Below are 19198 nucleotides of genomic sequence, written 5' to 3'. Positions count from 1 at the left end.
TTCTGGGAGATTCCCGGAGGGTTGGTTCCTTTCAGCCAGGTTTAGGGCCAGGTCTGGACACATTCAGGAGGCCAGTGGCTGAAGGGCGGAGGGCAGGGTGGAGGCCCAAGTGAGGCCAAGGAAGGAGTGGATGCCCCTGGGGCTGGCACTTCCTTGGCTTCTCAGGGTCCTGGCAACCAAGAAAAGATTCCAGGGGTCGACCGGTGGCACCAATGCGAGAAGCCCCGGGCGGATGAAAGAAGCTGACCCGTGCGACCCCCCCAAAACCAGGAGATTCCTGCCCAAGAGCAAGAGATGGAATTCCCCTCACCGAGGAAGCTGCCGACCTAAGGGCTGGGACTGGAAGCGCGCCCTCTCCGGGAGCTTCGGGTCTGGGGCAGCCTGCGAAGGCGCGGGTGGAGGCCCGGGCGCGTCCCTGGGGGCGGGAGCCAGGGGCGGCCAGCAGGTGGGGCCTGGGGGCTGGACTCCGCCCCCCGCTCCCGCCCCGTTGGTCCGCTGCCGCTCAGCACCTGCCCCTCTCCAGAGCCGGAGCGCGATTGGTGGCGGCGCTTGTCGCTCGGAGGGGGCCGGGCCGCTCTTCTTCGCGGCTCTCCCAGCCGTCGCTGCCGCTGCCGCGGTTCTCCTCGCAGCGCCGGCCGGTCGGACCGCCAAGGCAGCCGGCACTGGCGATGGGAAACGGTGTGGCCGCCGACACAGGCAGTGGCAAAGTTTCCCAGACGTACACATCTGGGCGCGCGGCTGCCGGCTACCCGTGACCCCTCTAGGAAGGGCTCAGGGATTTTTAATTTGGAAAAAATTCCACCTGGTTTCCTTTGTCAAGGTCTCTCCGGGTGGCCAGTAGCAGGAGCTGCAAACTTGGGCACGGCGGCTTCACCGGCAGCGGACCGGGCTTTGGAGAACCTCAGGACTCAGGTGCTGGGGTGCTCAGCGGCTCCGGACGTGCTACGGGGTGTGAGCGCGGGGGAGTCCGGGGCGCGCGACAAGGAAGGGCCCCCGGGAGCTCTATATGGAGGAAGGAGCCCAGAATGGTGTGCACCAGGAAGACCAAAACTTTGGTGTCCACTTGCGTGATCCTGAGCGGCATGACTAACATCATCTGCCTGCTCTACGTGGGCTGGGTCACCAACTACATCGCCAGTGTGTATGTGCGGGGGCAGGAGCCAGCGCCCGACAAGAAGCTGGAGGAAGACAAAGGGGACACTCTGAAGATTATTGAGCGGCTGGACCACCTGGAGAATGTCATCAAGCAGCACATTCAAGGTACGAGCGCCCCGGAAACTTGGGTCGCCCATGAGGCCCAGGAGTGCCCCGCGCGGCGCGGGGTGCGCTAGGGCTGGTGCGCATCAACTCAGCCACGGCGGGGCTCTGGGGCCGCAGATGCGTGGTAGTCGTGGGGCCTGAGTGTGAGCTCTTGCCTGCGTACGGGACCCTCTGTCTGCGGCCGTGCGCGCTTCCCCGGGGCACACGTGTGTGCGCAGGGCTGCACGCGCGGATGTGTGCAGCTAGCTGGCGATATGGGGGCGCGCTGCGCACGTGTCCAAATGTGCGTGTGACTCTGGGCTGGTTGCTCGCGGGCTCTCGGGATCGCACACAAGTCCTGCTCAGAATGTGTGTGCGTGTGAATGTCTGTGTGTGTACAAGAGGGAACGCGCGGGCAAACGAGCTTTTTTGGCCACTGTAGGCGTCAGGCGAGAGGCCCGCGCGGCGGCCCTGACTATTGGCGGTTAAGACTCGCAGGTTGCCGGACAATCGAGGCTAGGAAAATTGCGTTGTTTCAGCCCCAGCCACAGTCTTGCTATGATCCCGTTGGTACGCAATGGGGAAAGCAAGGAGAACCGCTTGAACCTATAGCAGTCCCTACCCCCACCACAGCCCGCGGGTCCAGGACCCTCTCCAGGAGCAGGTATCAGCGCCGGCAAGTAGCGCTGGAGCTTGAGCTCTGTCCACTGTGGTGATGCTTCCGTCCAAGACTGGAAGAACACGCCCTGGGCTGCGCCTTCCCGGCGGAGCCGCCCAGGACCGGGTGAAGGCCGATCCCTCTGGTAGCTCCACTCTTAGGCCCTGGGGGCAGCCGGGGCGGAGCAGACAGACCTACCTGGGTTGGGTCTGAAGTGTAAGGTTACTCTGGTTGGGTGCGCTCCAGACCAGTGCGGAGGTCCAAAGGGAGGGTGGGGGTTGCAGTGCCCTCTCCCGAGGCGACCTGGTCAATGAGCTGTCAGAGGGAGGGGATGGAGTTCTGGGCCAGGAGCACTGGTGCCGGGTGTGTGCGCGCGCGCACACACACACTCCCTCACGTCCACACTTCGCCTCCCCGCGCCCCCTGCTTTCTACCAGGCATGTGATCTTCTTAAGGGCAGGGCCGAGCCTAGTTCCCCTGTAAACCTAGCAGGCCCACCAGGCTGAGGGGCCAGAGCATGGCAGACCTTGGCAAAGTCGAATTGAACTGAAGTCTTCCCCCTCCTCCCCCGTCCCCCGCCAGGAGCACTCCCTTTTGTTTACACGTGGATGTCTGAATTTCAGTCCTTGCACCTGCTGCCCTTGCCAGGGTAGAGATGGCTCCTCCGTCTGAATTTGGTGTTTCCCCGGGTGTCCAGAATAGTTCCTTCCCTGGAGAAGGTTCAGGGAGGTTCAGGTGAGTGCAGGAGAGGCATCCACACCCATAGTGCTTCCTGACTAATGACTTCAAAACAAGCCTATGGCTTCGGCACCTTCCCAGAAAAGAGAGACATAGACAGCTTCTTCTTCAGACCTGCCTCTGCCTCTCAACCTGGCACTGGGCTTGGAAACCAATTTACCTGTCTGTGAGTGCCTGTTGCTATTATTTCTTACGTGTCCTTTTCCATCAAACAGGTCTTGATTGACTATTAATCAGCAATAGAAGTACAGTGTTTCCCCCAGGGTGATTCAGAATGTTCCCCGGGAGACACAAAGCCATACCTTACTTTGACATTTCTAGTTTGCCGACAGATTTTGAGATTTTCATTCACAGATTCTGTGTGTGTGTGTGTTCCTGGAAAATGATTCTCTTGTGCTTTTCTTTCTGGTCAGGCAGGAGGTGAGCAAGGTACTGCTCAGGGGATGCCATTAACCCCTGAGCCTGTCATGGAGTGGGTGCCTGTCATGTGGAATATGGACCATGTCATATGATTTCTAAGGTTCGACATGGAAACAAGCATAATGTTGAAGTTGAAAGCAAGCATTGTGATTTTTCTCCCCAGAAACTTTATAACTATGTGTTGTTCAGCACTTTGAAATCTATACCTGAAAAATTGGAGAAGATGGGTTAAAAAAAAGGAGGCAGGGTCCCTAAAACACATGTTGTTCCACTTGTACACATGCAGTGACCCCTGTGGGTATTCAGAAATAACCACAATCTCAAGACAGAGGGCCAAAGCTGCAACCTATAGGAAGGTAAGGAACGGTCAGTGACTTGGAAAGACTGGAAATGAGGCAGGCAGGGGCAGAGGTTACCAGGTTGGCTGTGCCATTATGGTGTAGCAATGACCAGCTGCTCCCTTTGCAGTGCTGGGGCCATCCTGAGCTGGGATTTAGGGAACAGAGGTAAAGGGCCTATAAAATTTGGGGCTGGTCAAGTGCAGCTCTCTGAAGGCAGAGGGTGGTAAAGGACAATAAGATCAAGCTCTTGTGCTTGATGGTACAAGCTGTTTATGTGTACCCCACTGTCAAGTTCCCTCTAGTCAGCATAGCCCTTAGAACAATCCAGTTTACTTTGCTGAGCTGGAGGGAATAAGGGGTAATAATAATAGCTAAAATTATATAGCACCTAGGATGTGTCAGGCCCTATTCTAAACACTTTACATATATTGACTTATTTAATCTTCACAACCTTATGAAGTAGGTAATATTCGCTCCATTTTACAGATATGGAAACTGAGGCAGGGAGAGGGTATATGATTTGTCCAGGGTCACACACTGGTATGTGGTAGTACAGGGATGTAAGCTCAGCTAGTGTGGCTTCAGAAGTCTAAGTTCTTAGCCACGTACTAAACTCTCTCCCAGGAGGGCCCCAAGGTCCCTTGGAGTCCGTTAACAATGGTGGAAGTGGGTGTCAGAGGAAGAGACTTCAGAGGATGGCTGAGGGGTGAGGGAGTCAGCAGCCTTCCCACTTGGAAACGCTATAGATAAACTCAGGAAGCTCTGGGTTTTGCTTTGTTTCATGTCAAGAGGCAGAGGTTCCAGTCCCTTAACTAATGTTTGCTGAACATGCAGGACAGTCCCTGGCACATCCTACAGAAAGCAGCTGTGGGGTGAAAGTGTGGATGAATGGATGAGTGCAGATGCCTAGGGCCATGTTAGTCATTAATGAAAGTGTTACCACTCTCCAAAAAAGATGTTTTGCTTTGGAGTCTTGTTCAGGCTCCTCTTTTCTTTAGAAGGAAAGTCTCCCGGAAGCTGCAGATGTCACAAAATGTTCTGCAGGATGTTCCACAGGACTTGCAATTAGAAGAGGCTTTGGAGCATCACCCCAGAGGTCTGTTCTAGTCATGACTGAAAAGTTCATTTTCGTCTTGGGAGTTGCAGTGATATTTCATTTTAATTTGTTTTCTGATTGAATGATTTAATTAGATGGTGTTTGGGACTCTCTTGGGAATGTAAATTGCAGTTTTGAGAAGTTTTTTGACCAAACAGATGTTAAATGAGAGGGTGGATAACTTATGAGTTTTTAAAAAAAGCATCCCGGGGGTTTAGAGACACAAAGTAAGTGTTAGTAAGGGTCAGGTTCCCTCCATCTTAGGAGTAGAAAGATCTGATGGCTTGACATGGTGAGGTGGATGAAGCAAGAATTTGCTAAAGGAGTTCTCAATGTTGGAGAGTGCAGGAAATGGAAATGTTGATTCAGTTCTTATTTTGGAAGTTCCGCAAAAATAAAGATAGCTTTCTTCTTTTCTTAGTAGCTTTCTGAATATGGAAAAGAATGTGCCAATGTTTAGGAAAATATTTAAAAATGCATAAAACTGTCCATAATTCATTCTACCCTAAAAATCAGTTTGCATTTTGAGCATTTCCTTCTAGCTTTGTTCATTTGCCTCCATATTTCAAAATGAAGGTGTAGTCATGTTTTACATGAATTTTATATTCTGCTTTTTCACTTTCTTTTTGTTAATGAAGCGCTATTTTTTTCCATATTTGCTACATAGTTTATTGGTTCAACATTTATCTGTTGGAGACCTAATGTGTGCCAGACACTGCACTGGGAAAGTGATTGGGGATTATAGTGGTGAACTGTACACTAAAGACACTCTACAAGAGTACGGGCACTCTTGGTCCCTGTCATAGTGGACTTGTTTTCAAAGGACAAAGAATCCCTCTTAGTCGATGTGATCAGGGCTTCAGTTAGTTAATAGAAAAACTGGTTAAAGAGGAGAGTACAACAAAATATTACAGACATGCCTTAAATATTTTTATTTTAATTTTATCCAAAATGTGCATTCATTTGCAAGACTCTTGATATCAGGCCAAAGTTTTGTCTTTGGAATGTATCTGCCATTTGGCGTTCTGTTCATCTTCCTTGCACAAACCACTCCCATAATGTCCTGTTTACAAAGTTTGATTTCTAGTTCTGTTTTCTTTAAAATTCATTGAACACTTAAAGGTGCTTATGAAGCAGTCTCAGCGTAGTAGCCTAAATTGTTACGATTTTTGTCTCATCTTTTGCAATGGTTTTGCTCACATGTAATTTGATTGCTTTTCTTTAACTGACTACCCTTTATAAAGGCTTTGCAAAGCACTTAGAACTTAAAGTAATTTTCTTAGAAACAATGCTCATCTTTTTAGCAGTCGTATTTCATTGGTTTATGTAATACGTGATTAGATTATGCTGTTACAGTGACAAGTACAAATAGTGTAAACACATTTGAGAACAAACCCACTGGACGGCTGGTAAGTGTACAACTCAACTATTTGCAGGAGCCGTGGGCAGTGGTACTAGAGACAAATAGGGTTTGTTACAGAGGGAGTGGCAAGCATAGTTAATCTGGAGAATTGATTAAATGGAGAGTTTCTAAAGAGAACTTTTACTGTATTTTTAATGACTGAATAGTATTCTGTCATCAGTATACCATTACTGATTCAACCACTTTCCTATTATTGGACATTTGTTTTGCTATTATAATTAGAGCAGAAATGAACATCTTCACCTCACTGTGTTTTGATTATTTTTAAGGATGTCTTTCCAGAAGTGGGATTAGTACTGACTCAAACAGTCTGAACATTTTTATGAAAGATTGTTTTTTCAGAAGGAAAGCCTTTCTTTACAGCCACCAGTAGTGTATTGTTGTACCAATGTCATGGAGCCTGGCCAGCATTGGGTGTTATCATTCAAATGTTTCTGAGTAAATGTAATCCTTGTCAAATGCTCTATTCTTTTGATTTGTACTCCTTTGATTATTCTAGAACTTAATATCCTCCCCAACCCCTGATGTTTGTTTTATCTTGTGGGACTATTTGTGTCCTTGCTCACTGTTTTCTCAGACTATCAGTGTTTGGCCAGGTGTGGTGGCTCATGCCTGTAATCCCAGCACTTTGGGAGGCCAAAGTGGGAGGATTACTTGAGCCCAGGAGTTCAAGACCAACCTGGACAATATGGTGAGACCCCCATCTCTACAAAGAAGAAGAAAAAAAGACTCTCTGTTTCTGATTTGTGTATTTTACGTATTTTTTGATAAATAAATGTTTTGCCTGTGTCATATGTTACATACATAATTTTAGTTTTACATAGATGCCTTAGGGCAGTGGTTTTCAAACTGTGTCCCCAGGAGCTCTAAACTTGTAGAAGGTTTGATCTGCGGCCTGAGAATTAAAACGGTTAAGTGGGGTCTCCCAGACTCTGCCTGTAGGTACTCCCTCCCCTCCCTGCAACAACAAAACTCCACTGTCTTCTATTTTCTATTTGTCGTTCTATAAAATATTTCATTTTTAAAAAAGGTTCTACTTCTTTTGAAAACAAAGTTGAAAATAACTGTTTTGGGAAAAGAGGAAAGATCAGATTGTTATATTTTTGTGAGGGATGATGGTGGTATAAAGAATTCAGGAGAGTAAATAAATCTAAAAGGAAATTGAATTCCTGGGTGGTGTTCTTGTAACATCTATTTACCCTTCTGAATACCATGATTAATAATGTATTACATTATGTGACTAATTTCTAAATCCATTATCTTACTTCACTGAGTCAAGATCATCCCAACAATGGAGAAATGGGTTATTAACTGCATTTTGTTTCCTGAAAGTTTATTAGTCATATTATGTGCATATGAATGTATACCAGGTCAGTAACAGCAGGTTGTTTGCCATGACTACAAATCATTTATGGTCCCTAAGAATCAGCAAATGTCCTGGGCTTGGATGTTTTTCTGTCTCCTATAGCTTTGGATATCACTTAGAATTGGCTCATGTCCTTCTCATCTGATCTTTGACTTGGCAGCGTTTGTGAAAAAGAGGGTGTGATGTTTGCTGAGTGCTTGGAGTTTATTTGAGGAAAGAGTGTCATTTAAATAGTAAAGCTATTTGTCCTCTGGAATGAACTGTTGCATGTGAAATTATATTAGTAACAGTGATTGACATTTTGAAAGAGTTCAATAGCAGGACTTAGGAGTTGAGCCTAATTACCTTTGTTAATAGTTCAGAACCACAGCTTTATGAAGAAGAAAAGCCTTGCCAAAGGACACAACTTTTCCCCATGACCAAAGAATCTTCATTTTTAGCCAGAAGTGTGTAGGCTGTAAAATAAATGAATTCCACATTCTTTCCCACTCACTTGACATAAATTGTTATTTGCCCTTGATAAGTAAGTTGGTGGAGAATCTCAAGGAGAATTCAGAATGAAAAGTGTCAGACAGCCACATTCTGGTTTTGTCATTTATGAAGGCCTTGAAGGTCAGCTTTAGCCACTTGGGTTAGGCTGGCCTATGTTTTCCCAAAGGTATTTATGGGATTCAGAGTCACATACAGAGTTACTGGAGCGTCTTCATTACCATCGTATAGGATTTCTGACCTCATTTCACTTGAATAGCTGAATGCCCTTGATATGCTTTGAATGTTTGTCTCCTCCAAATCTCATGTTGAAATGTGGTCACCAGAGTTACTGAGCCTTCATTACCATCGATAGGATTTCTGAATTCCCATTTCATCAATATTGAATGCCCCTTGATATGTTTTAAAAGGTTTTGCCCTCCAAATCTCATGCTGAAATGTGGTCACCAGCTTGAGGTGGGGCCTCTGTGGGAGGTGTGTTTTTGTGAATGGCTTGGTGCTGTCTCTCCTGATAATGAATGAGTTCTGCTATGTTTGTTCAAGTGTAAGAGCTGTTTAAAGAGCCTAGCCCCTCCTCCCTTCTCTTCCTCCTCCCTCTTCTTCCTTCCTCTTCCTCTTCCTCCAAAAAAAAAAAAAGAAAAAAGATTTGCCGGATCTTGATCCGATCGACTGATCGTGATTTGTCCCTGAATACAAAATGGATTAATACAAAGCTGTTGTCTTGATTTGGGGCTTGAGGGTCTCCTTTGGTTTGTGGTGGAAAGCCAAGCTTGGCTTCTTGTTAGCTGGGTTTTATCTAGGAGATGGGGACAGACAGGCTGTCCTGTGGAGAAGTACATTGCTGAGCAGTCCACTTGGAGGGATGTTACACAGAAAGCTCCTGGAGGAAAAACCTAGTTGAATGTGAGTGATAGATGTAACCAGAAGGCAGTGTGGTGGGCTTTGGGGAGAGATAGACTTATGCAAGAAGCTGAAGGGCAGAGGCCATACAGGTTGCCATACAGGCAAAGTGGCTGAGGTCCACTGGTGGCTAATCCACCTTCAGTGAATGGCGGGCCATGCTGTTTATGCTGGCCTGGAGTGCCTCTTGAAGGGTGGAGCTTCTGCCTTGGATTTGGCAGGGATGTGGTATTTCATGGCTCCTACAATTGCTATTGAATCTCACTTGCCTTTGGTGTTAGAGTCAGCTCCATCTGTAATGCAATGCTTGAGCCCAGGGGTCCTTGAGGTTTCCCCCTTCCTCACACATATGCCCACATACAGGGCATGTGCCGTAGGGCAGGGCTAGGAGGATGCACCTCCTAATACATTGCATTCATTCTCACTCCACCCTTTCTTTTCCTACTTGAGAAAGCATATTAGTATGCAAGGGAATGTAACAACCTTGAAATCCCTTTAATTTATTAGTGTTAAAGCTAATCATTCATAAGCTTTGATACTTAAATTATTGTTACTCACTAATTACCTCACAACTGTTCCACAGCACGGTATGTTGTGGCAGTGATTGGGAATGACTGCTGTTCTGGAATCTTCTCTGTGGATCTGTATACCTTTTATAGACCCCTGTTGTTCCAGTGCAGCCAACTGGAACTTTAAGCAAAAGGATTCCTGGTTATACGAACATTTAAGCTTTGGTGGTTTTTCTGACTACACGATTATGGATTAAAATATGTTGCTAGACAGATCATCCCAGTGGGGATGCAGTTCTGAGATGTAGTTCTCTTTCACTGCCTGACATTCAATTTCAGTTTTGTGAAGGTTTATTTTTGGGAGATGAAGCTGTCTTTAATGATGCTAGTGGAAACCCCTGAGTGTCCAGCCACAATAAACATTGAGTGGCTTCCCGTATGGAGCCGCTGCTAAAATGTTTTTAGAGCCAACAGGCATACTTTGCTGGGCTACTTTCCATTGCCACCATCCTTTAAGAGCTCACAGAAATACAGTGTTTGGGAAGATCCAGAGAAGTGGCATCTGCACTCTTCACCTTGGGACAGGTGAGAACAATGAAAAACGATGCCTACAAAGGAGGCTTGTGGCCAGTTCTTTAGCATGAATAGGTTCATTCTACAAATGCGCTGAGTTTAAGTCTCAGAGCAGAGTTCCCTGATTAAGATTGTTGAGTGCTGCATCTTAACAAGCTCTGGTGCTTTGTTGGGCTTCGCCAGTCTGACTTGTGCGTCCATCTCTGTCCCCTGGGAACTTGGAGTTAAAGGCCATTGAGATCCCAGAGGAGCAGGAAGGTAATTCAGGGACTCTGGCAAGACAGGATTCGAAGCTTGGCTTAATAAATGTTGTGCTAATGGCATCTGGAGATTTAGGAGAACAGTACCAAAATTGCTTAGGCCAATGGATATGAGAATTAGAAAGCTAAGGAAAGATTTGAAGTGACAAATGAGAATCCTAGCCAAACCCTAGATTTATTTTAAGAGCAACAGGCATATAGAGAATTAAAGATTGATTGTATCAAGGGAATGGAGGAAGACAGCTACGGTACTCCAGTATGTCAGGGACTGGCCCAGGTGCTGTCCAGGCATGATTACTTGATTTATGTATTTTAATGAACAAATATAATTGTAATTTTTAAAATTAGCGATTCCTTTTCATCTTCACAACATAGTAAGGTAGAGTTTTTAGATGTAAGAAAATGAAGACTTAGAGAGTTTGTCCAAGGTAGGTCACAGGGCTGATGGGTGGTAGAGCCAAGAAGGGAAACTGGCTACAAAACCAATGCTCTCTACGGAATAGAAAGGAGGATGAACATTTCTCATAGAGAGGAATGGGAGATCATCTTATCAAAGATGGTGTTTGAGTGTAAGCTCAGAGGCCTCAGGTCAAGTGGGAGGCCAGGCAGGGGCTTGGTTTGCATTTGTGTCCACAAGGAACCTGGAGGGTAGGGTGGCCTGCAGTAGAAGGCCCTGGTCTAGAAGGGTGAGGGAGCGGCACCACAAAGCTGTGGACAACCTTTTCTCCTAGGTCACTGCGGGGCCTCCAGGAACTGGTCCTTGTCAAAAAAGCAGAGTGTTCCAGCTGCAGGCTAGAGCTCTTTCAGATTCATTGCGACTTTTGAGCACCCAAAATGTCCCGGGCACCGGGCTGAGTGCTTTCCTGTGCCCTGGCATAGTCACATGTCTTTCAGGGTGACCAGCTTATCCTGATGTGCCTCACGCTTTCCTGTTTAAAACTGAAAGTCCCAGGTACAGGGAAGCCCCCAATTCCCTGGGCAAACCTGGAGGGTTGGTCATCCGAGGCTTCTCACAGTGGTAAATTCTGCTCCATGTTAACTCCTAGCACCGGGGTTAAAATAGCCTTTCTGATCGTGCTGCATCCAGTCTTTGATCTCTGCTCTTGAACCTTGACTTGCTTGAAGGTTACAAAGAAGAAGGTGAGGGTCCACAGCCCCTTCCCCATTTTCCCTGCCCACACAGGCTGCCTCCTCTCTTCTTTGTTATTCCTTCCGCTTTGGCATTCTTTGGTTTTCAGCTGTCTGAGCCTCTCAGGATTTGTAAAGGAAGAAACAATTGCTGTAAAGGAAAGCTCTAATAAAGTGGTTTGGGCACAAAACATCAGCAGCTGTTTATTTGCCCAAAACAGTAGGAGTCCATATTAATAACCTTGTGAGTTATATGCTGGGAAGTTAAAAGTAAGCAAGAATCTTACTCAAGACCCACAAATGTAACTTTATTCCTTTATTGAACTAATCTCTCTTCCTGTTTATGCTGGTGACATTTTCTGTTATCCATGTGGAAGATCCTTTTTGATCTTCCATTACAGATTTATTTAGCTGTGACTTGGTTGGCATCCCAAGGCAGAGGGGTTTTCTGGTTTCTCTTTAGTGCAGTTACAACGCTTTGTGTTTATATGGTTCCTGCCTCAAAGGATTTCAACAATAAGTGGGACAGGCTTTGTCTAATTAATCATCATATTTCCCTGATGGGAGAGAAGGAGCTGTTAAGAGGAAGGGAGAGTCTCGAGAAGGCTTCAGATCTGTCAGTTCATGGGCTTGGAGAAGTGAGTCTTTTAACGTTTTGGTTTCTTCCACTTCCAAACCTCATTTTTAATAATAAGTGGATCCTCTAATTTGCATTAGTTTCTAAGAGTAAATGGAAGAAGGTATAACATGTGGGAATTATGACATGGAATGTCCAACTCAATAATTGGGCCAGGCCTTTTATTTTGTGAGAACCTGGGGATTTATATTAGAAGAGGAATCCAATGGAAAGTGCATAGAAGAGATCAATCAATCAAGAATGGGGAAAAAAAAAAACAACCGGTGAAGAAGGACTATAGAAAAATAGGTCTGAATTTGTCTGGAGAAGAAATGGGAAGAGGAAGAGAATTAATGTTTGCTGAACACCTGTGATGTGCTGAATACTTTACACCTGTCACCTCATCTTAACCGCATAAGCAGGCCTGTGGGATGGTGTTATTATCCCCATTTTACAGATGAAGAAATTGAGGCTCAGTGACTGTAATGAGCTTATCCCAGGTTTAGCAGCTAGTAACAGATAAAAGCCCATTACCACTCTTAAGCTCCTTAGTAAGGGGCTAAGGGCCCTCTTGTTTTTCTGCTCCTTTGATGTTGATCAAGAGAATCCTTTCTTTTAGTAGAAACGCTGAGACTGGAAGAAAACTTTTTGAGGGTAGTGAAGTCCTGAGGTGGGTTACCAAGTGATTATTTTGGCAGCCTCCTTTCCTGGAGAGGTAGGAAGATGACTGTGCCAGGAGCTGACCTGGGCTCAGCTCTCTGGAAGATTGAGAGAAACTCTAGGTATGGCGTTTCTCTAGGCCAGCTGCATCATTTTTTCTTCCAGAAGCAGACTTAGCATGAACAAGATCATCTCCACTCACTCAGGCCACAGCTTTATTTTGGGGGTCCTCCAGGCTCAGGGCATGGGGTGGGGTAGGGGACCGTAAAAGGGGGACTGGTCTACACAAAGTCAATAGCAGACATGGCCAGGCCTTCCAGGAACTTCCCATTTAATTGAGGGAATGGAATATTTGGAGTTAAATGTATGAAATGGTGGGCCCCTAGCTATGTGGGCAGTTGTAGGAGGTGAACACCAAGGCTGGCATTGTTTATTGTGGTGTGGGAATGGGAGGAAATAAAACCACCGTGAGGAGTTGGGAGAAATCGCACACTCCTCAATGTTGGCTGGGAGTTTGACAGTGGCCTGTACCCCTGCCTTCTTTTGGTATGTGCTCAGATTCTTCCCTTCCTTCACTGAACAAGCATTTATTGAACATCTGTGCTGGGGATGTATCAGTGGAATCAGGGCAAAAATATGAGGGACTACAATTAAACGAGGAGGTGGTCAGGGGCCCTGCTATAAGCAAAGACTTGAAGAAGGTGAGGTGTGCGCCGTGTGTATGTTTAGAGGAAGAGAGTGCCAAGCGGTGCGAACAGCCAGTGCAAAGCCCCTGTGGCAGGAGTGTGCCTGATGTGTTTGAGAAACAGTGGCCAGTGTGGCTATGGCAGGGTGATGGTGGGAAAAGGGGGCAGGGGAAGAAGCCAGAGAGGGGCTGGTTGGGAAGCTGGTTGTGCAGCCTCAAAGGCCACTGCAAATGGAATGCTCTGGAAAGACTGGGGAGCTACCAGAGAGGGTGAGCAGAGAGGCATCAATGCAGGTTGTTCTGTGGCTGCTTCCTGGGCACCTCTTTTGGGCTCGGTACTGTGCCAGGCATGGTGGGAGATGATAAAATGTATGCAACACGCTCCTTTTCTTTGAAGAGCTCATAATCAGGCTGAGAAGACAAAACAAGAAACAGTTAAGGATCTTTTGCAAGCTAACTCATGTAATGAGGGTTAAAATTGAATTCCAGAAGAGCGAATTGTCAGAATAGACTTCATGGAGGAATAGGGACTAATGACGCATCTCTGAAGAATGAGGAGGATTTAAGGGAGTGGAGTAAGAAAGATTTGGAGAGGGCTAGTTATGAAATAAATCCAACAATTACCTTCAAGAGGGAAGCCTGAGTATCTCAGCTAGTGTGGTGGAAAAGAGTGTGCAGGTAGTCATGAGAATCAGTGCTGCTGTTTACAGTTTGGGTGACCTTGGGCAAGTCTCTTCACTTGTAGTGCCTCAGTTTCCCCAACCATAGAAATGAAGACAATTGACCAGGCACTGTGGCTCATGCCTATAATCCCAGTACTTTGGGAGGCTGAGGCGGGCAAATCACGAGGTCAGGAGTTTGAGACCAACCTGACCAACATGGTGAAACCCCGTCCCTACTAAAAAAAAAAAAAATACAAAAATTAGCTGGGCCTGGTGGCAGGTGCCTGTAATCCTGGCTACTCAGGAGGCTGTGGCAGGAGAATTGCTTGAACCTGGGAGGCGGAGGTTGCAGTGAGCGGAGATTGTGCCATTGTACTCAAGCCTGAGCAACAGCGCAAGATTCTGTCTCAAAAAAAAAAAAAAAAAAAAAAAAAAGAAATGAAGACAAATCGCCCCTTAACGATTGTAGGATTGCTGTGCTGATCAAATGAAGTGATGTGCAGGCAAGCAACCCCACCCTGTGTATCAGGTGGTAGTTACTGGGAACAACGTGTTCCCCTTTTCAGTCTTCCTTCATTCCCTCTTTCCTTCATTCCAGTTTTGCTTGTTGAAGCTCACATAGAAAATACGGTCAGGAATATATTTTCTGGTTGTAACACCTAGTAGATCAGATTTAGCCCCATTTCATTGCAGTTAGTTAGGACTTTCCCACATAAGTCAAGCCTGAGATGGTCATAAGTTAGGCTCCAGGGGAGCCCAGACTAATGCTGGTCACATCTCAGCTGAGACATCTTGGAAGATCTGCTCCAGGGCATCTTGGTGTCACTGACCGCTGCTCTGAAGTTCTGAGCCCTCCAGACTGGGGGCCTGCCCTTGTTTGTGGAAAAATATTTGCTTTGTAAAACCTTTACAAATTTGTTTTGTAAAACCTTTTGTAAAAACTTGGCATTGCAGTGGGCAGCAGACAATGCCAGGAATGTGCTGTGTTGGTTGAAACCTTGGCTGGTGGAAGAGTCATGCAGGGTGTCCGGTTACCTGCTGGGTTAGTCTCATTTCCTAGCTCCTTGGTGAAGAGTGTCTTCTTGAGGACAGATTTTTCCTTTTCTTCTATCTCACCTTTCAAACTAAATTGAAGTCACATCAGCCTATCTTCCTGCCAGGATGAATTTGATTTAACTCAAAGCAATGTGACTTATAATTTCAATTGCAGGCAGGAAGGTGTGATTTAAGACAATTGTCAGGAAGATTCAATATAATCTTTTCTTTCTTCCCCCTCTACAAAATGTGCATTTTGTTGCATGATATAATTTTGATATACATTCTTTACAATTCAGAGATAGATGTAGTTCACATTGGGAAGGTACACTCTATACTTTTTTATAGCACTTATCTATTTAAAGTGCTTTTTAAAAAGATTTCTTTCCAATGATAGCAGAAAACTGAGGGATGGTTTTGCCTCTTTACTAGAGAGAATTGTAGCAAATCATTCTGAAACTTTCCAGGCAGTAAACTATTTCTTGATTAACAGGGGTTATTTTGGTCACTTATTAAGATACTTGCCTTAATGAAACAAGAAACATGATTATTTTATTTACCAAAATGGAGCAATTGTGAATTTTGCTTATTTTTCAACAAGAGCCAGCTGTTTTTAGCAAAATAGGCATAAGTATTTTCAAGTTTGTAATTACTTCAGAAACACAGAAAGTATGCATTGATTTTTGTAAACAGAAAATTAAATGTCTTCTTTCACTCTGGTCAATAGTGGAAACTTTGAGTATTGTGTTGCACAGCTCAGTGCAGTCACTTTCTCTTTCCTCATCTATCAACAAAGAAGGGTAAACCTTCCTACTTTTGCAGTTCTTATATCATATCCCACTGGTGAAGGTTCTTGTCTAAAGGCTCTCTAGTTAGAATCAGAACATGTTAGAGTTGCAAATAACATCAGCATCCTCACCCTCAAACTGTTTGCTGAAGGATCCAAGACCCAATGCAACTTGGTGAATACCCTGAGGACCCTCTACTGGGTCCTGGAGGCCCTGGGTAGGGTCTAGAGATCCTGATTTGAAGTCTAGACAATTTTACTGTACATCCAGTTACTTCCTTCAACTTCAGGAGAAACTTGTGCACCAGGAAGGAAAATCCTTATTTGTTTGTTCTCAGATGAAACCAGGTGCTTATGGGACAAAGAGGTGGGCAGCTTTTCAGGGTCTCCCTGGGATGGGGTCTCCTCTCCCTGGCCTGCTGACCAGGGCCTGACTTCGGGTCCAGGCCATGCATGACAGCTCCTAGTGATGCTGCCTCCGTGTCTGGGAACAGGGCTTCTTCCCAGTCCTTCAAACCAGAGTGATGATTCAGATAGAGGGAGGGCAGAGATTTTATGTCAAGGAGAGGAAAAAAGAGAGAAAATTCACATTTATCAGGCGTGTACCAGGCATTTAGCACTGTTTAATCCACTTCATATTATTTAATCCTTGAAATAAGGCTGTGAGATAATTAGCCCCATTTTACAGATGAGAAAACCATACTATCCTGTAATTATTAGTCTGCTTTTCTCATTAGACTGTTGATTACTTAAAGGCGGAGACTGGGTCCTGTTTTTCCTGTTTTCCAGTTTGTCACACAGTGCCAGGTATACAGTAGGGGCTAGGTAGGAGTTTGTTGAGTGAATACATGAATAAATAAACCAGCCTGCCTAAAACTTCTCAGTAAGAGGTGGTACTAGGATTCACATCCAGACCTCTGGCTTTAAGGCTGTCTGGAAGGGAAGCCCAGGGACAGAAGAGCTGGCTTTCATTCTGGCTTTGGGGATGGCTTCTGAGAGGCTGTTCTATGCTATCCCTTCGGGTCAGGGACAGGAAAGCTCATGCTTCTGGGGTCTCTCTCATAGCACCTCATAGCTGACACTGCTGTGTCAAGATTTAATCAAAGGAAAGCTGAAGCTCAGTAGTGTGTGTGTGTGTGTGTGTGTGCATGCACATGTGTGCAGTGTGCTTTCCGCACTGAGCTCTCCCAGGGATCAGCTGGTGAGAGAAGCCTGAAGCCTTCAGGGGACCCTGGATGTCTTCATTTTAATAAAGCTGTCACTTGTGGTCACTTTCAAACTAAAACAGTCTAGTGGGTACAGAAGGAAAAAAGTAAACTGCACGAAAAGCAGAGAATGATGCCAGAAAAGATGCAGGTAAACAGGGCGTTTCTGCTTCAAGAGGAGAGACAGCACTGAAGTCATTTTAATTGACACCTGAAGAGTCGCTAGAAAGGAGAAAGCATAGCTTCATTTTCAGGAAAGGAAACAGAGTGCTTGGGGACCCCAGCGGTAAAGGGAAGTTGGCGTCTGGCTTTCCCTCTGAAGTGGAAACAGAAGGCCTCCTGTTGATCCCGAGGCCTGTGGGAACCTCAGAATGGACTCCACCACCTCCGGGTGTCTTCAGGCTGGCGGTGGCTGGCGGCCTGGCAAGTTAGGACTTGCTGTTCGCACTCAGGAGAGAGGTGTGAGGAAAGGTCTGCAGTGAGGAGGGGGAGCTGAGAGAGGGCAACCCCGAGGTCCGAAGAGGGTGTTTCTTGCTTGCCTGTGGAAATTCCTTGAGGAGATGACCGAGGTGTCAATCTGGGCAGCCTGGACCTCCGAGTTATCTGCTGGCCACCATGGGGATCGCCCACCCATGGGTGTGGGTCTGAGTTTGGCACTGCAGGCCCTTCTCCACTTTCCCCAGGTGGGAAATGGACACAGCAAAAGTTCCTCCTCAGACTGCCTGTCGAGCACAGCCCATTAGCAGGAGCCTCAGACAACTATGATTTTTCTTTTCCTATTATTCTCTGATATTTTCAATTTGAAAAGAGACATTTAGGCAGTAGGGTGGAAGAGGGCATAGTAGACATAGGGGAAAAATTGAAAATGTCATTTAAAAAGGACTATTCCATTCTTTTTTTTTACCTCAGCAGACAGATGGCTGTCTCACCTTTTGCTCACAGCCAGGAGCAATAGCCCGTGGTCAACCGAGGAGAGCAGTGATTTTATTTTCCTTTTCATTTCAAACAGATTGTGTAACCCTTGGGGTGTGGGGGACCAGTGGAATGAAGCTATGGGCTGGGAAACTAATTATGCCTCCATGCATGGCTGAGCTAGTTAATACCAAACTGTCATTGAGGCTGATTCTTCCCTGGGGCAGAAAAGCTTCCCAAATTCCTTATCTCTTTCTCTTTGCCTTTTGGGTTTCACCAGTTTGAGAAAACAGGAGCAAAATTCAGGAAGCTTCTCAAAGCTCTGAAATGGTGCTCTGCATTCTGGTTGCTAAGGCTGCATTCTGATCCACATCACCCTTCCCTCCGCCATGCAGACTTGGTGCCAGGCGGGGTCTGGAGTCACTTGGACTTGCCTCAAATCCTGGTGCTGCCTTTTACTGGTGTTGCCAGAGGCTGCCTGGGTGTCTAGGGTTGGATGCAGGTTGCTTGTCCACCCTGTCCTTCCCCACTCCCCAGCAGTGTGGGATCAGGAATGGGCTACCTGAGTAGTAAGCCTCTCTCACTTCACTGATTCTGAAACTGAGACCCAGCTGTGTGGATGGTGTGGTCAGCCCAGTGCCACTGATGGAGACCATGCACAATGAAGGAGAATAAGACATTCAATCATGCTCTTAATGGATTTTTAACTTATTAACCAAACCAACACAATCTTTGAAAAATGATATCTTAGTCTGGGCTGCTATAACAAAATACCATAAACTGTGTGGTGTATTAATAACAGACACTTATTTCCTCACAGTTCTGGAGGCTGGGAAGTCCAAAATTAAGGCATAGCAGATTCAAAGTTTGGTGAGGGCCCAATTTCTTGCTCATAGATGGCACCTTTCTGTTTCACATGGCAGAATAGACAAGATAGCTTTCTGAGGTTCCTTTCATAAGAAGAGTAATCCCATTTCATGAGGTCCACCCTCATGGCCTTATCAGCTCCCAAAGGCCCTACCTCCTAATACCATCACCTTAGGGGTTAGGATTTCAACATATGGATTTGGGGAAGGGATACAGACATTTAGATCATGGCAAGTGGTTACACATATATGTGTAAGACACGATTTACTTTATGATAGCAAATGTTATGCTTTGCAATAACTCTGATTTCAGTAGTTTCTGTCCCCCTTTTCCCCTCTCGGGAGACCTTAGACCATGCAGTCCCCAGCTAGCCAGATGTCTCAAATAACACTGGATCCAATAAAATCCATAGATCTTTTTAAGGAGAGAAAATGAGTTTTAAATATGGAGTGGAAACATTTAAAAATATAGCCTTTTTGACAACATGAAGATTATGAATATTCAGTTTGGACACAATCTCAAGCAATTAGGCAGATGCATATTTCCAGGGAGGGTACGTTGCTCTGATGGTTGAGGGGGTGGGTGCTGTGTATCATTTCAAAACTGGATTTCCTTGGAGACTTCAAAGT

The 19198-nt window shown here is 45.9% G+C and overlaps 1 protein-coding gene across 7 annotated transcripts in view; it reads left to right on the top strand.

Moving 5' to 3' along the window:
* Positions 1-555: 555 nt before the first annotated feature.
* The window catches only part of GALNT18 (polypeptide N-acetylgalactosaminyltransferase 18), a 361437-nt gene continuing 342794 nt past the window's right edge, over positions 556-19198 (top strand). For 6 of the 7 annotated variants that reach the window (XR_004177488.1, XM_017948635.3, XM_017948633.3 and 3 more), the window contains exon 1: positions 556-1260. Coding sequence is in view for 6 of the 7 variants with exons in the window: in XM_017948635.3 (XP_017804124.1) it covers positions 1026-1260 (235 nt within the window). In the remaining variant the exon portion in view is untranslated. The remainder of the gene's footprint in view (positions 1261-19198) is intronic. The other variant, XM_031653335.1, reaches the window with a different exon arrangement.

Source organism: Papio anubis, chromosome 12 (assembly GCF_008728515.1).
Source record: "Papio anubis isolate 15944 chromosome 12, Panubis1.0, whole genome shotgun sequence".
Taxonomy (NCBI): domain Eukaryota; kingdom Metazoa; phylum Chordata; class Mammalia; order Primates; family Cercopithecidae; genus Papio; species Papio anubis.
Note: the sequence above shows the minus strand (reverse complement) of the source record. Positions and strands in the feature narration are given on the sequence as shown.